At 49.2% G+C, this 11,185-nt stretch overlaps 1 protein-coding gene across 1 annotated transcript; it reads left to right on the top strand.

Moving 5' to 3' along the window:
- The first annotated feature begins 559 nt into the window (after nt 1–559).
- On the top strand, nt 560–10,798 carry LOC133360716 (otolin-1-A-like). The gene is made up of 4 exons (XM_061579503.1): nt 560–638; nt 3,386–3,548; nt 4,361–4,423; nt 6,867–10,798. Exons 2-4 carry the CDS (start codon nt 3,386–3,388, stop codon nt 7,355–7,357), a joined length of 717 nt encoding a protein of 238 aa, XP_061435487.1. The 5' UTR covers nt 560–638; the 3' UTR covers nt 7,358–10,798.
- The last annotated feature ends 387 nt before the right edge of the window (nt 10,799–11,185 follow it).

Below are 11,185 nucleotides of genomic sequence, written 5' to 3'. Positions count from 1 at the left end.
CTCTATAAATATATTTATTCAAGAAGATATCTTGGTTACTTTTTTTGTTACAAACATAAAAATATCGCGTCAACATTTTTTGTTTTGGAGCCTCCTTTTCGTTTTTAATAGGCCCCTCGGCACAGTACGTACTATGGCCTACCTAATAATACGGCCCTGGCGGATAAGTGAGTGGGTGAGTGAGTGAGTGGGCGAGTGGGTGAGTGACTAGGTGAGTGAGTGGCTGGATGAGTGGGTGAATGGGTGGGTGGCTACTACTGTTGACTATTGGATAACAAGTTTCTGGTGGGTGGATGAGTGAGTTATTGGGTGGGTCAGTGGGTGAATTAATGAGTGAGTGGGTGGCTGGGTGAATGAGTAGGCCCTAGGGACAGCCACTTGCCCCCGGCAGTCTGTTACAGGCTATACGGGGGATCTTTGTCTTTCTTGCGTGTGAGCGCTTGTTGAATGTGACGTCAAACGTGGGAGGTCTGGACCAAGTGGGAAATGGAGGAGCACGTGACCCGAGTAATGTTTAAAAGGGGAGACGGGGGAGAGAAATTTAGTGACTCGGTGAGCAACGCTGAGCAACGACAACCTCCGATTAGAAGGACGCTCAGCTGCTACGTACGGTGGTGTGAAAGAAAATTCAACGTACCGTACGTATAAAGACTCACACAGAGATCCATAGACTCGCATAGAGACGAGTTCACTCACACATAGACCCACAGACTCACAGAGGGACCCATAGACTCACACAGAGAACCATAGACTCGCAAAAAGACCCATAGACTCACAAAGAGACCCGTAAACACACACAGAGACCTGTAGACTCACACGTAGACCCACAGACTCACACAGAAACCCATAGACTCATGAGACATCGACCCATAGACTCATCACACAGAGACCCATAGACACACAGAAATCCATAAACTCACACGGAGTCGCGTAGATTCACAAAGAGACCTGTAGACTAACACAGAGACACACAGACGTACAGAGATCCATAGACTCACACAAGGACCCATAGATCACACAGAAACCCATAGACTCACACAGACTCATTAACACACCCATAAACACATAGACCCACACATGTATCACTATGAGTCTCCAAGCGTCTCTGTCCATCTCTATGTGTCTCTGTGTTTGGCTGCTGCTATAAATGTCCACGTGATGTTCACGATGATGATAGGCCACTTTGTCAAGCTGCCATTATTTGTGATGGAGAGGTCTCTTATAATAAGTTAATAGCTCAGTCGGAGTTTTACCTGGCAAGTAAACACCTAGTTAAAATGTATTTGTATATATTATTTTACGTGATTTGTTTACCTTTCCTATACTTTGCCCTTCTACAGTGAGGGAAAAAAGTATTTGATCCCCTGCTGATTTTGTACGTTTGCCCACTGACAAAGAAATTATCAGTATATAATTTTAATATTAGGTTTATTTGAACCGTGAGAGACAGAATAACAACAACAAAATCCAGAAAAAATGCATGTCAAAAATGTTATAAATTGATTTGTATTTTAATGAGGGAAATAAGTATTTGACCCCCACTCAATCAGAACGTTTTCTGGCTCCCAGGTGTCTTTTATACAGGTAACGAGCTGAGATTAGGAGCACACTCTTAAAGGGAGTGATCCTAATCTCAGCTTGTTACCTATATAAATGACACCTGTTCACAGAAGCAATCGATCAACAGATTCCAAACTCTCCACCATGGCCAAGACCAAAGAGCTCTCCAAGGATGTCAGGGACAAGATTGTAGACCTACACAAGGCAGGAATGGGCTACAAGACCATCGCCAAGCAGCTTGGTGGGAAGGTGACAACAGTTGGTGCGATTATTCGCAAATGAAAGAAACACAAAATAACTGTCAATCTCCTTCGGCCTGGGGCTCCATTCAAGATCTCACCTCGTGGAGTTGCAATGATCATGAGAACGGTGAGAAATCTTCCCAGAACTACACGGGAGGATTTTGTCAATGATCTCAAGGCAGCTGAGACCATAGTCACCAAGAAAACAGTTGGTAACACACTACGCCGTGAAGGACTAAAATTCTGCAGCGCCCGCAAGGTCCCCCTGTTCAAGAAAGCACATATACATGCCCATCTGAAGTTTGCCAATGAACATCTGAATGATTCAGAGGACAACTGGGTGAAAGTGTTGTGGTCAGATGAGACCAAAATGTAGCGCTTTGGCATCAACTCAACTCGCCGTGTTTGGAGGAGGAGGAATACTGCCTATGACCCCAAGAACACCATTCCCACCGTCAAACATGGAGGTGGAAACATTATGCTTTGAGGGTGTTTTTCTGCTAAGGGGACAGGACAACTTCACCGCATCAAAGGGACGATGGACGGGGCCATGTACCGTCAAATCTTGGGTAAGAACCTCCTTCCCTCCGCCAGGGCATTGAAAATGGGTCGTTGATGGGTATTCCAGCGTGAGAATGACCCAAAACACACGGCCAAGGCAACAAAGGAGTGGCTCAAGAAGAAGCACATTAAGGTCCTGGAGTGGCCTAGCCAGTCTCCAGACCTTAATCACATAGAAAATCTGTGGAGGAAGCTGAAGGATCGAGTTGCCAAACGTCAGCCTTGAAACCTTAATGACTTGGAGAAGATCTGCAAAGAGGAGTGGGACAAAATCCATCCTGAGATGTGTGCAAACTAGGTGGCCAACTACAAGAAACGTCTGACCTCTGTGATTGCCAACAAGGGTTTTGCCACCAAATACTAAGTCATGTTTTGCAGAGGGCTCAAATACTTATTTCCCTCATTAAAATGCTAATCATTTTCTGGCTGCTGTCTCCCCACTTGTCTCTGATTCTTCCTCGTCAAGTTCGATCACCGGACCCCTGACGATGCCTGCAGCTGCTGCTCCTTCTTTGGAGTTTGCATCTCTCTCTGTCTCTCCCTGTGAAGATGTTAACGACCTCGCCTGGTATACAGGAAGTCGTGGGTTCGATCGAGACCTCGATGATGCCTGTTGCTGTGTATTTGTAGTTTGCATCTCTCTCTTTCTCTCCCTGTGGAGATGTTAATTACCTCGCTTGGTATATAGTAGGTCGTGGGTTCGATCCAGACCTTGATGCCTGCTGTATATTTCGTGTCTCTCTGTGGTCGCGTGTATTTTTCTCCGAGTCCTCCGGTTTTTCTCATTCACATTTAAAATCAACAGCACCACGTGTTTATAGCTTTGATATAAATTTCCACGTGACAATGATAAGCCTACTTCATTGAACTATCATTTGTGATGGGCAGGCCGCTTTTGAAAAAAGAGCGACTTAAAAGCAGCTCATTCATACCTTACTTGGTAAAATAGAATAATAGTTCGTTTTCAAATCCATCCTGTTTACAAGGCGAGCTAGTTACCATCTCGCCACTGCTGTCCCTAGATGTCCATCTCGGCCCTGCTGCCGCTGCTGCTGCTGGGGGTGGTGATGGTGGGAGCCCAGCAGGAGAAGACCGTCTGCGCGGGCATCAACGGGATCCCCGGGCAGCCCGGAGCCCCGGGGCAGCACGGGACCCCTGGGGCCCCCGGGAGGGACGGCAGAGACGGTGAGGAGTCAGGTCCCAGAGACCCCCCCACGGTGCGCTCGTGGGGAGTGACGCGATCACTCGCTCGCTCTCTCGATCACTCAATCATTAACTCACTCAATCTTTCACTCACTCACTCATTTGTTCACTCGTTCACTAACTCAATCGTTCACTCATTCATTCACTCACTCATTCACTCACTCAATCGTTCACTCACTCACTCATTCACTCCCTAGTTCACTCACTCATTCACTCACTCAATCGTGCACTCACTAACTCACTCATTCACTCGCTCACTCGTTCACTCAATCACTCACTTATTAACTCACTCACTCGTTCACTCAATCACTCACTCACTTATTCACTCACTTAATCGTTCACTCACTCACTCACTCATTCACTCAGTCGTTCACTCACTCATTCACTCACTCAAACGTTCACTTGCCATGTCATGCCCTTGATCGTTCACTAGCTCATTCTCGTAGGAGAGTGTCTCGTGTGAAGTCGAGTGAAATGAGAGGGGAGAGGCAGGAGAGTGAGTGGTGGGGAGTAGAGTGAGATGAGAGGGGAGAGACGGGAGAGTGTGTGGAGGGGAGTAGAGTGAGATGAAAGGGGAGAGGCAGGAGAGTGCGTGGAGGGGAGTAGAGTGAGATGAGAGGGGAGAGGTAGGAGAGTGCGTGGAGGCGAGTGGAGTGAGATGAGAGGGGAGAGGCAGGAGAGTGCGTGGAGGTGAGTGAGATGAGAGGGGAGAGACGGGAGAGTGCGTGAAGGCGAGTGGTGTGAATTGAGAGTGGCTTGAGGAGCGGACGAGCCATGCTTTGTTCTTCTCGCAGGCGCGACCGGAGCACCTGGAGCCAAGGGAGACCTGGGAGTTCGAGGCTTGACTGGGGACCCAGGTGGGACTGTGACACTGACTCGTGTGCTCCGAGCAGCTGATTCTTTATATTTATTTTATTACAAAGTAAGGCTCACTGAGCTATGTGACTTTTGTTCATAAGCGACCTGGCCACACGTAATGATAGCTCGACGAAGTGGTATCATCATCACGTGGACATTTATTCAGCCAAGTACATTTCTAAATGTGGAAGGAAAAATAACGAAGGACCCGGTGAAAAATCCACGCAACCACGGGGAGAGACGCATGCAAACTCCAAATAAGCAGCTGGCATCAGGATTAGGAGATGTTAAATTCCTCGTCTGATCCACAGGAGGTCGTGGGTTTGAACCCAACCCTGACGATGCCCGATGTATATTCGGCGTTTGCATGTTCTCCCCGTGGTTTTGTGGATTTTTCATCAGGTTCCCTTGGTTTTTCCTTCCACCTTTAGAAACATGCGTTTAGACTTTACAGTATTTGACTGCTATAAATGTCCACATGATGATATCAGCCACCACATTTAGCTGTCACTGGCGACAGGCAGTTCGCTGCTGAAAAAAATAGCAAAACAGCAGCTCGGTGGACCTTACACCTGGGAATTTAACAAATAGTTTAGTCGATGGGTCTCTATGTATCTCCATGTTGTAGAAAACAGAGCTCACGAGATATACCGTGTATAGGTGTAACATCTGTGGGGGCTTACGCCCCTCTCCTCCTCCTTCGCCCCTTCTCGCCGGGCTGCCGCCGATCGTGTGATCGGCCTCCCCGCACCAGCGTCTTCTCTGCGGGACATGGCTAGTGGCTGGCTCCCCACCGCCTGGAGTTATCCCACACACTCCCCACGTACACCACCACTAATGTGGAGGTAGCTGCGCGCACGCACGTGAATATGCACGCGCCCCTCCCCCCTTCCTGTGCGTCGGCATTAATCCGCTGTGCAAACACGCACGCGGGCAAAACAACGGCCGGGTTGATGATAATATACGCGTGCTTCACACGCCCGCACATACCGCACCACACCTATGTTCTCCCCACCCACACAGAAATCACACCACACGGATCCTCTGTGCTAAAGTTTATTAATGGCGTCAATACGCATTACCCGGAGGAGGAATATTTCGCGAGGAGAGCCTAGCCTAACTCTGCCTATGAACCCAGTTACCCAAACGTTCTACCACGTACCTCGTCGCTGTACTCACGGCGTCACACGGACGCTGTGAGAGTCGGAGGGAGAAGGACGAGCGAAACCCTCGCTTATCACTGCCTCGTAGCAGCACTCGCGGGCATCACACGGATGCTGCGAGTAGCTCAAGGAGGCAGGACAGCAGGGAAGGGTCTGGATCGCCCGGAGGTTGAAGACAAAGGCCCAGGGTGACGTCATACCACGCAGCCAATCGGGCGCTTACCCATGCTTCCCATCATCGTCCCTCTCCACCGTCTCTACCGTGGCGGCCTAATCCCCTCACTTCAAAGGCCCAGGGTGGCATTGTACTGCGCAGCTAATCGCGTGCTCACCTGCGCCGTCTACATGGAGGGTCACGGGGTCTGCTGCTGTTGCTGCTGCGGCCCCTCACCCATTGTCCCCCCGCGCTCATTCATTCTAACCCACTGGTCTGCCCTTCTGCCTAATATTCCACCCTCCGCCTCTCCCAGTGTCGTGAGTAACTCATTGCGGTTGGCCCAGTGAACCTTTTGCGCCCATCCAATCTTATGCTAATTTAGGGGCACCGCAATGTAACCTGTCCTGCGATGGCCAATCTCCTGGCACCGGGAAACCGTGGGATTCTCCCTCTAGGGGCCCTTCGAATTAAAACCCGATGTGCCAGGGAACCCCCTGTCAGGACACTACGTGGGTGCACTGTGTGTGGGTGGGTGTTTAGTGTGGGGGCCGGGAGAGGAGTGCGGCGTTTGCGGCATTGCTCCGTGATCGTGGCACCACACATGACCTTTTGTTCTGGAAAAGAGAACTCATTCAGTACACCGTGTAGAGCGGAAACACGCGTTTTATACAGACACGTTGGGCAAGGACTTCCTGTTATAAAACAAAGACGTTTGTCACAGGACACGACTCAATTGTGCAGGTTTGGCTCACCGTCATCAACATAGATGCAGAATTGCCACATCTCTCTGTTTGAGAGTTGGGATAAACACATAAAAACAAAGATCCCCCGTATAGCCTTAACAGACTGTTGTGGAAAGTGCTGTTGGTGAGCACCTATGAAAACTGGCACGCCTTTGTCTCCCAAGTGGCGTTGTTAATACATCACACCAGGTAATCATTTGATGCTGATTCGACCTAGGGTAGGAAGCCCAATACCAGTTCAGATAATCGTCACTTGTGTTGACCATGAGCGGGAATCGAACTCGGGTCTCTGCTGGGTTCATAGCGCTAACTGCTACACTACCGTGGGGTAACACACACACCACAAATGCCATGCATTCAGACCGTGTTGTCCGCCTAGGTCTGCCGGGAAAGCTGGGCCCTCTTGGCCAACCGGGGCTCACGGGGACTCCGGGAGTCCCAGGTGAGCAGGGCGAAAGAGGCGAGAAAGGCAAGCGGGGAGAGAGCGGTGTGGGGCCCAGGTCAGCCTTCTCTGCGAAGGTCGGCGCTTACAAGCCGGCGGCCGGCTCCCCCGTGACGTTCATCATCACCAACCCGCAGGGCCACTACAACCCCGGCACGGGGAAGTTCACCTGCGCTCACCCAGGCGTCTACTATTTCACGCTTAACATGCATTCCCATGAACAGTCCCTCGTGGTGATGATCATGACAAACGGGAACATCATCTCTAAGGTGTGCGGTGATAAATACGACGCAATAAGCGGCAGCGTCGTGCTGAGTCTCAAGGCCGGGGACGAGGTGTGGCTAGAGTTGGAGGCTCCATACATTCATTTTCTGTTCGACGTACATAGAGACTCGGTGTTCAGCGGCTATATCCTGTACTCCGAGTGAATCGATCGTTTTTTCATCGGCGCGTCTGGGAAGACAGATCAGGAACACATTCACATGCACGCGCATGCACCCCCTCCCCTCCAGTTTAAATACAGCTTTTGGGCAACATCTCAGAAAACTGCTCAACAAAAATCTGCAAATATTCCCAAAGCTGTGGTAATAACTGTTAATTTTCGGATGCGAGATGTTCTCACCAGAGGAAAAATAGGCCCGGCTCTTTTTCTCAGCCACCTCTCTCCTTGCCAGCCAGGGTGTCTGGGCGAATATGAATCGGTTAGACAATGCAGAGAGACATAGCCGCTTACACCAACTGAGAAATTCCTGAATCCTCACCAACTTTCTCATCCGGCATCGGCAGTGAAGGGGGAAATATTCCAATTCCAGCTGATAGCTATGAGGGTTGCTCATTTCAAACATGGGAGAGAGAAGAGTTCGGATCCATTTTCTCTCCCGTGCTATTCTCTCAATATTTTTATTCGGACACCAACACAGATTTTTAAACGCGCTTTGACGGCAACAGAAATAAGGACAATAATTCGATCTGGAATACTGAGAATCTTAACAAGATTTGGAATGCAGTAACTATGCCTTAGTTCGTTACGCACAAGGATGTGAACCAACTGTGGTGGATAACAATTTCTTGACAACCAAGTACAACCAACTATTCAAACTCTCAGCGACAGTAATAGCACGCGTCTGCAGAACCCTGCAGTTCACCGACTTAACACAGTGACCGCGCGTGTCGGCAATGACAGAACACCGCAGCGACTTACACAGATAGAGACCACCGCGAGGACCGTTCGTACCAACCCTGACTTACACCTCCACTCCTGGGTGACGAGGCAACGCACCAGAAGCCCAGGGTACGCAAATTCACCGTCGAGGTCGACTACAGCGTCAGGGACCCCCCCAGGACTCAACGGTAGAGCCGTACTCCCAAAAATCAACGCAGAATCAACCTCGGCCTTGCTTTACACTCACAACAGCGCTCTTAATGGATATATGCAGCGGCAGTCTCGGGATTTGCTTTTGCGCTTCCAACAGCGCTCTGAGTGACTCCATGCAGCGACAGTCTAGGGACTTGGCAGTCAAGTCCAACAGTGGTCTGAACAACTCAACGCAGCTGTCGTCTCGGTGACTGAGCCGTCTGCCCTGCAGTAACAGCTGGTCTTCTCCAGGAGTCCCTTTGTCGTGGTGAGTAGTCATTAGGCGGTCATAGATACGAGTTTTGGTTGTTCCGATAAGAAAGGTCATGAAAGTGGAGGGTCGCAAGTCGAGCCATCGCAAGTCGGGGGTCACCTATACACACATTTAGTTCCGCCCTCACAGCATCTGTCAATCAACTTGGCTCTTATTTAACTTTTAAGTCCAAAAAGTATTCAAGAGAGCCGTTTACATAAGCAACGCACCATCAAACATTGAAAAGCGAACTAGCCAGTTGTTTTCAAAACCGTCATATAAGGGCGGTCGCTGATTGGCTGAGATCTGCCGAGTCCACTTACATTTTTTTGTTAAAGCCATTTTTTATTGTACGAGGTAAGGCCCCACGGAGCTGCTTTGTAGCTCTTTTTCAGAAGTGACCAGGTGATCACAAATGATAGCTCAACAAACTGGCAGCTTATCGTCATCACGTGGAAATATAAAGCAGCGGCCAAATACGCCAAACGTGCAACGTTGATTCTCAATGTGGAGGGAAAAAAACCGGAGGTCCCGGAGAAAAATACACGTGACCACAGGGAGAACATGCAAACTCCAAATATACAGCAGTTGTCATGGTCGGGATCGAACCCACGACCTCCTGTATACCTGACGAAGTAGTTAACATCTCCTAGCTACCGTGGCACTTATGGAGCATTCCGATTTGCCGAAATTGGAATTGGGACGGTCCACGTAACATTGTAAAACACGTATCGTTAATCGAAAATGAGTCATGAATAAAAAACTATTTTGACCCTATGAGGGAGGCTGATCGGTAATCGAAACATTATCAATCGATGGCATTATAAACTGAGGGACCACTGTAATTTGTCCCACGGTAGGTCCTCGTGCTTCTCAATCGTCTTGGCATGGCTCCCCAACTCAATACATCTTGTCCATGCTCGCCCCCCTCCCCAAGCCAGCTCCAACAATTACCGAAGCACTGCAGTCCGCTACATATTAGGATGCCTTAATCTGATTCATGGATGTATACATTCGGAGAGGAATCCGGAGTGCCGAGAGAGAACCATCCCAATTGTTGTGATGGGGTCAAAGTAAAAACATTTGTTGTTGCGTACTTTTATGAGTCGAGCCTATCACGAATGCTCATTGATCACACATTGAAGTAGGCTCTCTAAAACAACACCGTGATGCGTCTATTGCAGAACTGGCTCAGTCTTAGGAGATGGATCCCGAACGTGAGCTGGTAGCGAGCTCCAGGTGCTTGGGCTGGAGACCCCGAAACTGGGCTGGCCGTATTGCGCACGAGATTTGCACGCAGCGAGTACAGCAGCAGGTCACCACGAGCGGCGGTAAGTAGTCGGACAAGTCTACGCCTGTCCCAGATGGAGACACTTGGAGATGAGTCCACTTTACGCTGCACGGCAATATCCTGGCGAGGCCAGGGGATATGGCGGACCTCTTGAGGGAATGTAAAAAGGGTAACTTTTAGAACATTCGCGTGATCCATTTCCATAGCTCTGGATTACAGGTGTGCGTGAAACAAAGACAACGATCCCTCGTATATCCTGTAACAGACTGTTGGGGAAAATTATGTTAGTGAGCACCAATGAAGGCCGGCACTGTGGCACACGAGGGGGTGGGTGGCCAACACCACGCACGGCCGCCTTTGTCTCCCCAGTGGCGATGTTAACACACCACACCAGATACTCATTTAAGGCTAAGACAACCTACGGGAGGCCCAGGAAACGGTTCACATAATCGTCACTGGTGTTGGGAGTGAGCAGGAGTCAAACTTGGGTGGCTATTTTCAAGTGTAGCGTAGCGCGCTAACTGAACAGACATGACACACAAACACACCGACCACCTGCTGTGTTCAGTTATTGTCCTCCCCCCTACCCCCTGCACCTCCGATAAGCTCGGTTGGTTAAGTATGGTGCCAACGAAGTTCAACATAAATACATACACAGACTCACACAGAGATCCATAGACTTACACAGAGACCCTTAGAAGTGGAACGTGCTGACCATTATAACGCGGAACGCGCACCGTTATGACTCGGAACATGTGTGCTGTTATAACGTGGAACGTGCGCCACCGTTGCTGTAACGCGGTTTCTGAGAAGTCGACAGGCAAAGTATTTTCTCAAGACTGCATGATGGCTCAGCGGTTATGGTGAAGCGGTAACGCGGAGTGATGCGGTGACCCGGCGATGCTCGGCCCGTCGGTTGACGCGGAACTACTTTTTAAGAGCGCTCCTCCCACGTTAATGTCCTAGTGTCCCAGCGTGTGGCGTTGATTCGGATTTCTCGTCGCGTGCTTTTGTACGCTGTTGAAAGGAAGGAGGATTTTTTTCTTTATTTCCACTGGGTTTTTCGTCTGCCATTAATAAAGGATCTGTAATCGTGTGAATATTTATTTGTGTCAATTTGTATGTTTATTGATGCCAACTTCAAACACGTAAACACATGTAAAACACACAAAAAAACATAGACACAACACCTAAAAATGTTGAAATCTGGCGCCATCTTTTCCTCCGTAGCCGCCGGATAATCGATGATCCACTGATTAATCGATAATATGTGTATAGTTTTCTGTTTTTGTGCAGTAGAAAAACAGCTACTCTCTTGCAGACTCAGTGATGTTTTACTTATACCATGTAATTCCTAT

This window comes from Lethenteron reissneri, chromosome 69, assembly GCF_015708825.2.
Source record: "Lethenteron reissneri isolate LAM-NWPU_2019-01 chromosome 69, ASM1570882v1, whole genome shotgun sequence".
Classification (NCBI taxonomy): domain Eukaryota; kingdom Metazoa; phylum Chordata; class Hyperoartia; order Petromyzontiformes; family Petromyzontidae; genus Lethenteron; species Lethenteron reissneri.
Note: the sequence above shows the minus strand (reverse complement) of the source record. Positions and strands in the feature narration are given on the sequence as shown.